This window comes from Rhea americana, unplaced genomic scaffold (genome assembly GCF_003343005.1).
Source record: "Rhea americana isolate MKP2758 unplaced genomic scaffold, rheAme1 scaffold_154, whole genome shotgun sequence".
Classification (NCBI taxonomy): Eukaryota; Metazoa; Chordata; class Aves; order Rheiformes; family Rheidae; genus Rhea; species Rhea americana.
The window spans coordinates 2199318-2213597 of NW_028185639.1; the positions used below are offsets into that span (position 1 = coordinate 2199318).

Here is a 14280-nt window from a genome sequence, read left to right on the forward strand (position 1 = left end):
TGTATAATCTTCAGGAATGGGATGTTTCCTCTTATATTTGTACAATGCCTATCACAACAGGAGGATAATTTCACTTGGGGCTTCCAGGATTTACATGAAAACATATGAATAGTAAAACTAAATTAGATTTTTTTCTTTTAATAGCAAATAATACACAGTCATACCTCATTAACTGCAAATAAGCTAGAAACATTATGAAATACTTCTTCTGCGTCAGAAACTGCCCTCTGAGCTAAGTTATAAGCATCTAGATAGTGACTACGCCTTTCTTCTTCATTTYTTGCCTGCTTAGCAATCATCCTGAAAAAAGCAGAGAACCAAAACTTTTATGATATCAACAATATTTAATATATATGCTAGACAAATTATATTTGCACATGTACTTGTTAAGGGTTCAAACATGAAAAGTAAATACGTGCACATTGTTTTTCTAGGTCTTGTTCTTGGAACTGGTTAATTCTACTTCACAGTGCTGCAGCACAGGAAGACTCTAAGACACACCGGTAAGAAAGCTGGATACTACTCCAGAGTAGGTATTCCCCAGGAACAAAAAGCCAGAATAGCAGGATAGGTAATGTGGTTCAGTCTTCAGAAGAGGGCATTCTGGAAACTGCTGGGAGTCAAAGCATACTGTTTTGTATTTTTTGCCATATAGCAATTTCTAGAGAACTACTTCAGCATTAAGAATTGTAAAAGTCTATAAATACTTGAGAATGATTGCTCTGGCTGCCAGAATGTTTTTATAGGTGGGAAGACAAAAAGCTAGCTTAGYGATATCAACACTTTGTTTTGACCTCAAAGACAGTACACTTCACTAGTACTAAGAAAGATTAACTCTGCCTTTGGTGGAAAAAATTCTTAATTCTACACTATTTTTCTGAATACRGAAAATATCCAGACTGAGAACACAAACCTAAAAGAGCAGGATGCAAAATGGTCAACATTATTTTGTCTATCTTTCATTGGATTAAAAAAACGTCAATAATATACTTGGTGGATTAATTCAACTCAAATTAAATTCCTCATCACAGGTGTAACCTTACCTGTGAACATTCGCACATTCTAGAAAGATCTCAGCGCTGCAGTTTTTATATCCATAAAACAGGAAGTCTTTCCCAATTTGAATTAATTTATTATAAGGTTCCTGTAGCACAAATGGTAACTGAGAAGACTCAGCATTAGTAGTCATATAATCCTGTGCAAAATGTAACTGAATGAGTGTTTTCCTAGAAACAAAAATTAAGYACAAGATCTCTGTCAGAAAAAGCAGTTTGTGTTTGAAAATGGATAGATTTATCTCTGCCCTCTCTTATTACTATTTAAATTACAATAAATCTGGAAGAAATCTCCTAATTCTTTAAMATTGCAATCTACAAAATATAGTAGGTCCTCAAAAATATCAAATGTTATTTTTTCAGACTGGAACTAAGGCACTAGTTGTTACATTTACCTGATTTTTCAGAATCCCTAGGCCTGATCAGTCTTCTAAATATAGCTGATTTGAGAGGACTATTAGTGCTTCCTTTCTAACACAAAAGTGTCAAATATTTGGAAAGAGAAGGAAGTGTGAATGATGTATTTTTCTCTCTCTTTATCCATGCATTTTAAGCTTTCTGTGTATGTCTTCTTGAGCCACTGAGTTCAAAAATAAAACAAAGTCTACACTTTCGATTTCAGTGTCACCAAAGTCACTGTTCAGATTCACTCAGTATGAAGCCTTTGATCATGGTGAGGAAACAGGAGGCCAATGTGCAAGCCACAGTAGCGTTATGGAAATATYTGAGCTCAGATAGGGACCTCTGCACAGGGAATGTATCTTGCTTCTTTGGGTAATCTATACTACATATTATACACAGTAGGTTGTGGTATCTGAGCTACTTTACTAACGTAACAGTTAATAGGGCTACCTACAAGAATGAAAAAATTAGAAAGGAAACTTTAAAAAAATAACCGAGTAAGTAGAAATTACTTGGAAAAAAAGCATTTGAGAATGGACAGAATACATCATATCCACATGAAGGTGAACAGTGAAATTATCATATACCTTCAGTGTAGCTGCATACTGGATGCTGGATATACTTTAATAAAAGGACAGTTACCTGGCTTCAAGAGATGCAATTATAAAACGCAATTCAGATTCTCTGTTAGGTCTCTTCAGTAAAGTAGATCTGAGTACATTTACAGTGTGTTCCAAAATCCCACAAGCCTGCAGATAATACAATTTTCATAAAGTTACTTTAAATGTCTATGCATAATATTTTATTTTCTGCAGAAAATGTTGAAACATCTTTCCCTAGTATTTCCCAGGATGACTGATTATTAACAACTGTATTTCATAAATTTTCATACATGTTATGTATTTCTACATAACATGCAATTTTTAAGGCAGTATGAGATAGAATTGCAATTAGGTATCTTGATGTGACTAAGGGAGCACGTATGCACAAGGATAAGAAAGTTGGGCTTGTTCAGCCTGAAGAAGCCAAGGCTAAGAGGGGTATTTTATTTCTGTAAAAAGAAGAGAAGATGGAGCCAGACTCTTCTTGGAGATGCACAGCAAAGAATGAGGGCCCCAACATGCATGGAACAAGGGAAATTCCAAACCGGTATTGAAAGTTTACCATGAGGGTGGTCAACACTGGAACACAAGCCCAGAAAGGTTGTGGAATTTCTATTTCAGAGAAACTTGAGATACAACAACATAAGACCTTGAACAACCCGATTCATCACTGAGGTCAGATATTTAATTTCAGATTTGGTCCTGCTTTGACTGGAGTTGGAGTAGATGACCACTAACCTAAATAACTGTTTGATTTTATGGTATTTCAAAGGCATCCTCCTACTGACAGATTCCTTTGCCCTTATTTGCACAGACTAGCACATTAATATCCACAATTAAACCTTATACTATCATAGCTTTGCCAGCCACAAATGTAAAAAAGTCCCTGACTGATAGTTTTAAATGAAAAAAAAACCCTTAGATGATGCTCAAAATGTCATAGATTTGTCCATAATCAAAAATTTGCAACTGCAGTGATATCTGCTGGAAATGCTGAAAGAAAAACCATCACTAATAGCTATACTGCTAAAAACCTCAGTAAATTCTTTCACTGGTAACTAAGTATTTCCATCTTTTAATTATTGGGAGTTTGCCCCAAAACAGAACAGCCTCTTTAAACAGGACAGACTTGCACAGATTCCTAGTAAAGGACAGAACATCACAGGCACAACAGCATTATCTTAGCACTGAAATCCAAGAAAGTTGAGCGTTGAATAGTAAATGGATATTTTAATGACAAGAGTTAAACAGGAAAAGGTTTTTAGTAAATATGATATAGTAATACAATCACTGTAGTATCTTTCATGGTCTAAAAAGAAGTGTTTGAAAATGAAGCACCTACTAGGAAATAATATTGAAAGATATTATCTTTATTAAATACGTAAAATAAACACATGTCCATGTTAACAAAATTGTCTTTCTACAGGTAATAAATCATTCTAGTCAAGAGAATCAGACCACTGGGATTTAGTTATATATAAAAGATTACAACGGCTGTTATTTCGATAGACGGGTACACAACTTAACATAAAAATGTTAAACTTCTGTGGGTAAAATCTCATTCTTACTGGTCTACATCTGTTTGGAATCTGTAGCTAATGTTTTTTGCATGCATAATACACATATTCCTGTTTTTTATTGAAATACAAAAGGGATAATATTTCTCATCACTGAAAACTAGGCACCACTGAAAAAAAAGTGAAGAATAATAATTCCTTACCATGCTCTGTTTTCCTTCCTCCTCTTCCTCTAGAATTGCCTCTATAAGACTAAGAGTGCTGTTGTACCAAAATTGTTCATTTCCTCCTAGAAGTTGGGCTTTCTCAAGAAGCGTTTTAGCTTGTCCATGGTTTTTTTCCAGGTTAGCCAATACAGCAAATAAGTACAAGCACCTTGACACATCATACAGATCCCTCAATTCCTAGAAAAGATCCATTACTGCTATTCATATTTATTCCTATTCATATTTTAGATCAAACTTATGAATAAACATAGAAACAAGAAGTGAATGCTAGTTTCCTTGTTCATCTGGAGAACTGGTTACTTACTATTTATGTTATACTTCCTTGTGTTTTGAAAAAACACAGAAAGTGGCCACTTCATATCAAGAACTTTTTTAAAACTTCAAATATACTTTTACTTTTATGTTACCAATTCTTCTACTCCACTAGTCAAACAAGCAATTTTTCTGCTATAATTTTTCATTTGTATCTGATGAAGAAATCTGGTGATGAAAATTTTGGTGAACTGGGATCTAGATATAGCAAAGCTCCAAAGAATTCAGCATACCACTTTATGCCAGTTATAAAATATATACTAGCAGTATACCAGATACTAGATACTGTACAGTATAGTATAGATAGCACACTAATATATAGAGATAAATATAGGGCACTAGTAATAATGATGTATCTATAAAATACGCTGTCCTCCCCAATATCTTCGGAACTCTTCTCAATGAGCAATACTAAATTTACGCTTTAGTAAGAGAAATATATTACTCATGTTAAAAATACATTAACAGTTTCCACATATGTGAGCAAAGTTATGAGGTAGCATAATGACTTAATAAATGTTATCTTTAAAAAGGTAAAGGATTTATTGCAGCAATTATGCTAGATTCTAGTAACATGCATAACCAAGAGGAGAGCTGTAATGGAGAACCCTAGATACAGGAAGAGATCTTTAATGTAAATCCTTCATAATATTGAGATGTGAATTAGCTTGGTGGAACATATGGATGCTATATATCAGCTCTGCCAGAATTCTATGTCATAATTCCAGCACAAGTGCCTGTTGCTAAAACACAATTAGCAGTATAATCATAACCAAGTCCAAAGTAATATAATTAGACTTTCAAAAGATCAACTCTTTGAGAGGATGGGGCTAAAATGTTACCTCTCAGTTATGAAAGAGTCTTGAATGTCCCTAAGCTACTCCCACAAAGAAGGTCTGGACAGTCATACATCTTCTGAGGGTTACTGCAAAGTATCCAGAGATGCTGACATCACAGGCTGAAATAATCTTTGGACAATTACCACAAAATTGGAGTTAAATTCTATATATTTAAATTTATGGAGGTTATATATGTTCATACAAAAATGATATAAGTTTTTTAGTTCAATTTTAATTATAATGTGAATGTTCTAATTAGTTTCTTTTAGCTTAACTACAATGTCCCCTCAGCTTAACATTCCTAGTTCTGATTAAAAAAAAAAAAAAGAAATCCTCAACAGTTACATAATTTTTTTGCCACTTGATTATGAGAAATGACTGCATCAAAATGAACACTTTTTATACAAATATTTTACTAATTTTTCTTTAGCTTTTTTATTTCTTTTATACCTGAGTTACAGTGAGGGCCTCTGAAAGCAGAAGTCTTGCTGGCTGAAACAAGCCTAGCTGAATTAGTACTTCAGCTTTATCTATCCATAAATGCGGGAAAGAAAGTCCACTCAGTCCTTTTCCTGTTACCACATTTAACTCCAAAATCTGAAAAATAATCAAATATTACCCTTTCATAAATTTTAAAATAAAATTAGATTGAATACAATTTGATATCAGTTATCCTACGCTATCTTTGATATATCCTACAATCCAGCTCTATTTTCTAATCTAGGAATTCAAGGTTAAACCATAAGATAAACAGGTTAATGGTGATATTTGGATTTCATAAAATCCAAAGGGAAATTGAGTAACAAATATACAGTGGTACAATTAATTTGGGACCAGATTAACTTCAGATCTGGTACTGTATGGAAGAAGCTGACTACTGGTTAGAACTAAAACAGAGAAAGAAAAATTTGCGAGACCAAAAGGAGGCTATTCAAAAGAGTTCAGTAATAAGAAAAACACATTTGATGTGCAAAAGAATGGAAGAAGGTAAAAACGGAGCAAAACGATATGATGAAAAAAGGACAGAACTGCCCCAAAAGGCATGAAATTAGAGTTCAGCTTTATTATCAGTAAGGCATTTTTTTAATCTTCTTTAACAGGGAACAGAAGAGACTAAACTCAAATACTTGCATGCCTTTAAGACAACATATGAGGTGGAACAAAACACTATGCAGTGATGTAACAGAGAGAGGAAGAAGAGAAAACAGTCTCAATTTCACTTGCTTAACCTTCTATAATACAGACTGTATCCCTACTGTTCAACAATACAGGGATAACATGCCAGGCAAATCCCGTGCACATTCTGCTGACACCTGTCAGCAGAATTTAAGTTGTACACATTTTAATAATTTTTTTTGAGAGCTGAACTACTTCTGGAGTATAAAGAGATTTAAAAATAAACTAGCAAACAAATTAAAATCTAAAATGAAAAATAATCTAATAAGGAAACTGAAGTAAAAATAAAAACCTTTTCCTTTGAAGTGGCTATGTTCTCATYCTTACTACCACTCAGCTCGGCATTTTCCAAAAATGTTTCACTTTCTTCCGCCTTAGTATTCAAGTTTTTTTCTTTTTTCAATGCAATCTCTTGCCTACACCTAAATAGTAACAGAGAAAAAGTAAATTGAAGTATATTTTAGAAGTATTTCATTATGACATATTAATATATTATGCAGCTTTACCGTGCATTCTGTAAGTAGATATGAAACAATCAAGCACAGTATTTTAGAGCACGAACAATGCCTCACATTTGTGTTAAAGGACAATACTTTTTAATACTTTTTTTCCTGTTAGCTCTTATCAATTGCAGGAAGAAAGCTGAACGAAGTCCCTCTAGTAGAAACACATACATTGCTTGTTCTAATTCACTGATGAATGTTTCTCCAACAGCTTTCTCATGATATGAGGATGCCTCATTCAGTTTTATATCTGAACATATCAAGGCAATTCTAAGAAAAAAAGAAATATTTAAGAAATAATCAGAACCTTCCAAATGCTGCTACATATAAACATATCATAAAGAGGATATATTTCATATTTCCTACTTCTTTCATCTTAAATCTTGCTTAATATTGGCAATGACAAATATTTAAAATAAATTGAGTGTAACAAACTAGACTTCAATACAGGCAAAAGTATGAAAATGTTTGTGATAATACCACCTGACTACAGCATGCAAAAAAAAATGTACAGGTATACATGTTAAACTGCTTTTCTGTGTTCAACAAAGAGTAATATATTCATGTATTTTTATTCCTTCATCTATAGAATACAGATCAGAGATATAAACAAAATGAAATAAAAACAAATCTTTAGACATCAACAAAAAAAAACCTGTCTAGTAAAGCTTAGTGGCAAATAAATTCCTATTACTAAATCACCTTTGTCATTTTAAGACAGTAACTCTGTTACCAACTGGTGATCCAGATAAACATATATCCATTTGTGTATGTGAATACTGATCTATTCAATTTTGTAAGATAAATTTCAGAAGTTTTAAAATATATTCTTTGGCATTCCATAAACTATCTGGAATTAAGCAATTATTAATTACTGTCTCAAGTAACTATTAACTAAATTTTAAGTAATACATGTCCAAAATGTGAATTATTTTAATTAAAATAGCAGTAACTTTAAATGCATAGGCACTTGCATGCATACTCATTATTTTTGAATCAAAACATTCAGGATTTAATGTGCTTCAAAAAAATAGAATTTTAATCACAAAGGTACATCTCTTAAAAAGAGAATGGTTGTTCTAATTGGGGAAGCTTATTTGGGTTCTGAAGTTGAAGACACACTCAATATATTTCTGATGCTGGACAACAATCTGGCCTTTTGATAACTTAAAAGAGAGTTTATTGAATTTTGTTTGAACTTTCATTTTTTCAGTTAGGTGACATTAAAACATTAAAAAATGATTCACATGAAAGTGACTTGAGTTCCCTTGCAAATCTTTCCTAGCAGAGATCAGGTTTAGTGAGAGAAAAACTTATTGGCTTTAATGCTACAAACAAAAAAAATTATCAAAACTCTTTATTAAAATGTATAAAAATGAGTAATAAAGAACCAATGAATTTTTTTAAATTACAAGTATAAAACAGCAAGTATCAAAAAGTATTAGTTACTATTTAGTGAAATATTAATAGAAAGTCCTCTCCATTCTTTTTCTCTTTTATTTAAAATAAATGAAAGATACAAACTGAAGATGATAGAGATCAGATAGACTTCTACACTCCACAACTTCATTAGCAATGACTTCAGCCAGCTGAAAGATGGGAAGAGTCAAGTGGGGACAAAAAATTTTCTTCAGTTCTTTAGCTAAAAGATCCATAAAATACAAAGTGCAAGTCTAAAAAAAAAAATTTTTTTCACTGAATTAATACAAACATAACCATTTTGTATAAAATACATTTTAAATTACTGGTTACATCTTTAGTTCAAAACTTTAGTTTAAAAATAAAACAAAAAACAAAACTGAAGCAAGCTTTCAAATTGAAAAAGCAGTTAGGTATATATGAAGCCTGTAATTTTATTCTCTTCTAAAACTCATTTCAGAATCTTGAGGATGTACTAATACTTTCAAAGCATTAATAACAAGACGGCATGTATTTCTGATAGCTTTCTGAACATACTTTTAGTTTTTATTTCTGTGAGGTGAAAGCAAGATGGTTCTCTGCTGTTCATTTTTTCCCTAAATACTAATCGCTTCAGAACTTTGAGGAGTATACTTACAGGTTTTGGAAAATTATTCTCGTTAATACCATAACTATTTGTTTTCTGTTTGAATGCATCTCTGATTTCTTTGGGACAGTCATAACTAGCCCATTCTTCCACATTTGCTGGTAAGCTATCAACTGATACTTTCCTTTTAGGCTTGTCTTTCACAACAGAAGTTTTAACCTATAATTAAAAATAAAGACATTAATAAGGCCCATGTTAACATTTTTGTTRGTATTAAATATTCAACTAACATAAAAGAGATACCTGTTCAGTATCCTTTGAAGTTTTGTCTTTTTTTTGACCTTTAGACTGTAGGTTCTGCAAAACAGCAATATTTTGACCAATGCAACAAATAAAAAGGAGGGGGAAAAAAAGCATCTGTAAATTGATGACCTGTCAAGTTTGTGAGACCAAGAATGAAAATATGATACACAGACATAGAGAGAAAACCTACGCAGAAGAGCAGAGTTTTCAAACTAAAGCATCTCAACTATTTAACTCCAGAACCTAGGTAAATATCTCTTAGAAACAGAGGATTTTTTTATTACATGGGAAAAGGGTTCTTACTTGTTTCTCTTCCRTTTTGTCCTTCTCTTTCTTAGAAGCAACTATTGACTGTATGTTCTGAGGAGTGGTAAGTTGTGAAGACTTTGATAATACTTTTAGAATAGGTCCTGAGGCTGATAGAGAAACCTAGACAATAAAACAATTTCAATTTTTCCCTGAAAACTGCTAATTATTCTGATTACTCAACATAAGTCACAATCTACAGCTATTATAAAATGTCATACAACTCTGTTCACTTAAAATCATTCTTCACAAAACTAAAGTTTCACAGACTCATAGATGATGACACTGCCTGTGCAAGCATTCAGGAACATCAGGATAACGCACTTAAGCAGTTGAACTGATATGACCAAACGAATTTACTCTCATTATGTCAAAAGCTGACATCATCCCTGTAATAAATACTACTGCTACTCCTTAAGCTATATAGTTGCAAATTCAGCTTTTTTGAAACCACTAGTTTAGATTGCTTAGGACTCTATGAGGAATGAATTTCATATGAAAGTGACTTTGTAAATACAAATGAGGGGAACTGCGTTCTCCTGGATTGATTTTTTATAATTCTACTAAGGAATGTTATATAAGTTTATAAATATTTGATCACACGAAAATATCCAGAGAAAATCTCTCTGCACTTGCAGCAGCGAAGTACAAATAGCCTAATATACAAAAATAATATATATTAAAAGTTGAAAAGATTTTGTTAGAAGGATCAGAAGTCATTAATAAACAAAATATGAACAAAAATAATACTAGATGCTTCATAACTTGTCAAAATGTCAAATTTAAGGTATTACATATCTTTAAAAATTCAGCGGCATCTGATTAGGCTTGGGTTATTCAAGTTTTCAGAGAACACTTTTATGCTTTCTACCGAGTTATTTATGGAGTCCGAACATTTGAGAGCTTATGCTGGAAATCGACACCTTTAGTCAAGTCTGCTCTACTTTTTATTCCAAGACAAGGTTAAGCCGCTATTTTACAGTACTTTCATTCCTTTCAAGCCATGTTTTTTTTTTTTCCTAACAGTATTGTTCACCTGACAATTATTGTCATTGTCCTGCAACTGACACTGACAGCCGTATTAAAAGTAATTGTTGACTTCTAAGAGTTTCTGCAAATATCAATGCTATCTTCAAGTATTTTTTAGTTTGGTAATAGGCTGGGATTTTCAACCTCAGTCAAGCACAGGATCTTCAAAATTCTGTTCACATGGAATTTGAAAATATTAACATTCAAACTTTTATTTTTCAAAACTCCTGACTTCTAAGAAGTGCTGCTGTCTAAAATGATTTCAGAATGAAATTCTAATTATTRCAAGAGTAACAAATCACAAGCTTTTACAGCAATTCGGGATAAAATTATGCACAAGCCAAAGAGTACTGACCTAGTTGATATGTCCCAGCTATACCATTAATATTACTTCTATAAAGAGATTTGTGACATTACTACTATCAGGTATAGATTTTATCCCTTCAAAGAATTTCAAAAACTTAATAATTTCTCCTTTTATTTTTGCTATGTTTCTCAATATTCATTTAAATTAGGCACTCATACCACTGAGAAATTAATGAGGTTTACTTGATTCGAAATGCTGTAACAGTGAAAAGGTGATCAGAGAAAAATATTCAGTGAACACTGCTTGACTCTAATTTTTCTCAAAATTTAACAGAAAAAGCAACATTTGAATTTATTTTAAGTAAATCAGGTAATTCCTTTAAATTAAATGACAGATTCTTTGAAACAACCTAAGTGAAAGCCTATCTACAATTACCTTTCTTCAGAACTGTCAGTAATGTCTTCAGCAAGTATTCTGCTATTGCTAAGTTTCTTTGACTAAAGATACAACATTTTAGAACTTTCTGTAAGGAAAAAAAACCCTCAAATGTTCTCCAAAGAAACAACAGGCCACTGCTTTTATCCTAATGACTCTTAAAAGAACATAACTAGTAAGGTATTTGCTAGTTTATTGGGATAAACAAATTTCTTGTTTGATACTTAAAACTGAAAAAAAAATACTAACATAGCATAAAATTCAAAACAGTATAGAAAAGACATGGTTAAAGTATCAAATTAGTAGCTGACACCGTACTTAGATAAAATAATTTAAAATCTGCTGGCTACATTCAACTTATATTCTCACCTGCCAAATACGAATGATGCAAGCATATGCCATCAAACAGTGCTGCTGATGAAGAGGAGAACTATGACCAGAAATTATAGCCACTAATGTATGTGCTCTAAACAAAGCTTCCAATTGTTTAATATTACTCAGTTCTTCCAAAGCAACTGTCGGCATCATATCATTTCCTCCAGTATCTACTTTCCAATTTTCTATAGGTGATAATTTCATTATAGTGTTTTTTTCTGTGAAAAAACAAATAGAATTTGTTTTGAACAATTAGAAAAATGAATATCAACCTGCTGAAGATGTTCTTCCTTTGGTGACACAATGCTATTTGTATCATGTTTTCAATTATTAATAATGTAACAATTATGTAAATTAAATCATAAATGTCTACCAAAGAAATGAAGTCCACAGAAAGCACACTTTGACTATGTCTTCTTAATAATAAATCTTTGATAAAATCATTCTAACTTGTCTTCAGGCACTTAAGCAGTGTTCCAGCAAGTCAAAAGTCCTCTTGGTTCTGATGTCGTCTCTATACTTTAACTCTCAGTATCCTAGCCAGCAGCAAAAGTGTATTTGGCTATCATTCATTTCCAAACCAAAAATGCCCAAAAATCCATTGGGTCAATTTTAAATAAGTCTAAAACATAGATCAAGCYCATCCCTCCATCTATAATGAGATGTCCTGATGGCTTGGCAACTATAGAAGACACTCAGCTACTCAAATAGTCCTCTCGTGTCATAAAATTCTAGTAAATTCTCAGCAATAAACTTTACATACATTTCAACTCTCCTTGAAGATTAGCTCAAAAACAAGCGATTCAGAGGATTTTCAGCTTGAAGTGCTATAAAGCCGCAGTTCTCTTTCAATGTCAAATTACTGCATTACGGCATAAAACACACAACTTGACACCAATCAAATAGCCCATGACTGTCACAGATGAAGTTAAAAAAGCAACCGGCAAACCCAGTGAATTTTGTGCATGACTGGTACAACATACGCCACTGAGGGAAAGGAGAGTTTGCCAGACTGCTTTTATAATGTCATATTTTGATCTACCTTTTCTTGTTGTATTATTTCATTGGAGACTTTCCATTGGAAGTTTTGTACAAAATTTCTTGAAACTTAAGTGTTATAAGGAGTTCAAGCAGGCATGATCAACAATGTGATACTGAATGAAAATATCATAAAGAAAAAAAAAACAAGTCTTAAATTGCCACGGGGTTGTAAAAATAGTAAGTAACACAGAAATATGAATATTCATACTGTAACTTCAGTTACGTGAGTGATACTAGAGACATCACAGATTTTTATTTTTCACTGCAAACATCACAAGTACTTTCCTGATCCATTTAATCTACCTACGTGAAAACAAGACAAGAGCACAGCAGATGTTGGTAGATGCCACACAGTACAGTACTGTTTCACTTTTCAATTAAACAGCAGTGCATTCAATCAAAACTAGTCACTGACACCGGTGTAAGTGGACACAAAGAAAAAGGACATTGAACCAAAGAGGTTTTACAGAGCTATATTAGTACTTAAAATCTTACAAGGCTTTGAAAATTTTTCTTGAAAAATGCATCCTGAAATACTAGATAAAGCCACAGACACAGCAATGGATACAGGTACCCAAATGCTGGCACAGAAACTATTTTCTGAAAGTACACCTGACCCTCCATACAGCTGCATCCGAAAGCAGCTGCTTAGCATTGCCTTCTGCTGGTATCTGCCAAGCCAGAAAGCTGCAGTGTCGGATGGGAGGTCTATCTAGAATCATAGAATCAGTAAGCTTGGAAGGGACCTCTGGAGATCATCCAGTCCAACCTCCCCGCTCAGCAGGGTCACCTACAGCATGTTAGACAGGGTTGCATCCAGGCGGGCTTTGAAGATCTCCAGAGAAGGAGACTCCACAACCTCTCTGGGCAACCTGGTCCAGTGCTCCATCACTCTCACAGGGAAGACATTCCTCTTCACGTTCAGGTAGGACTTCCTGTGGTTCAGTTTCTGCCCATTGCCTCTTGTCCTGTCACACGGAATAACTGAAAAGAGTTTGTCCTCGTCCCCTTGACACCCTCCCTTCAGGTGCTTGTACACATTGATAAGATCCACCCCCCCGAGTCTTCTCTTCCCCAGGCTGAAGAGGCCCAACTCTCGCAGTCGTTCCTCGTAGGGCAGATGCTCCAGCCCTCTGATCATCTTTGTAGCCCTATGCTGGACTCTCTCCATCTGCTTGGTTAGAGCAAGGGACTGAGGGTAGGTCTCTGTGGCAGAATGTCAACTTTGCAAATGCAGTTAAGCTAGCCTTGAAAGAACGATCGTGAGTATGGGAGAAAGTACAGCCATACTGTTGTGCTCTTCTTCATATGCACCAGCTAAGCTGTAAAATAAAACAACCTCCTGCATTTGTTACTAAGAAATTCCTTTGAAGGATATATATTTACCCACCTTCCTCTTGAGATGGTTGCACAGAAAATTTCATATGTAGCAAGATATCTACTGCCCAGTGGAGGGGTTTAATGACATCAGTGAGAGGAAACTGGTTACAGTATAACCATTCAGCAAATTCCATCAGATAGTCAACTTTCTGCCATTCACTTTCTTGTTCCTATGAAAGTAATTGTTCAACAATCACAGTTCACATTTGATGATGTAAAACATCAAAATGATATTTAATATGGTTTCAACAGAAACAAATAATAATTTGACAGGATTCATTTTATTGGATCATAAAATCAGAAAATTATATTAAATTGAAAGTAACAAAAGACTACAGTTTTGTTACAGTAAACATTATATTTTGCTTTATCAAAACTTTCACCAGTTTGCTACTCAGACATTTTTCTTTGACAGGATTCAATTTAACTCTTACTGGATAGCAAGATCCAAATCATACACACTGTT

At 33.4% G+C, this 14280-nt stretch overlaps 1 protein-coding gene across 1 annotated transcript in view; it reads right to left on the minus strand.

Annotated features, from left to right (window-relative positions):
• The window catches only part of CFAP46 (cilia and flagella associated protein 46), an 83351-nt gene that overhangs the window by 29287 nt on the left and 39784 nt on the right, over window positions 1-14280 (minus strand). The window contains exons 28-40 of the mRNA XM_085299781.1: window positions 13825-13984; window positions 11388-11611; window positions 9245-9370; window positions 8942-8995; window positions 8690-8857; window positions 8158-8306; window positions 6805-6903; window positions 6423-6552; window positions 5405-5551; window positions 3780-3980; window positions 2100-2206; window positions 1044-1226; window positions 165-300 (exon numbers count right to left, since the gene is read on the minus strand). Coding sequence (XP_085155907.1) covers window positions 165-300; window positions 1044-1226; window positions 2100-2206; window positions 3780-3980; window positions 5405-5551; window positions 6423-6552; window positions 6805-6903; window positions 8158-8306; window positions 8690-8857; window positions 8942-8995; window positions 9245-9370; window positions 11388-11611; window positions 13825-13984 — 1884 coding nt within the window. The remainder of the gene's footprint in view (window positions 1-164; window positions 301-1043; window positions 1227-2099; window positions 2207-3779; window positions 3981-5404; window positions 5552-6422; window positions 6553-6804; window positions 6904-8157; window positions 8307-8689; window positions 8858-8941; window positions 8996-9244; window positions 9371-11387; window positions 11612-13824; window positions 13985-14280) is intronic.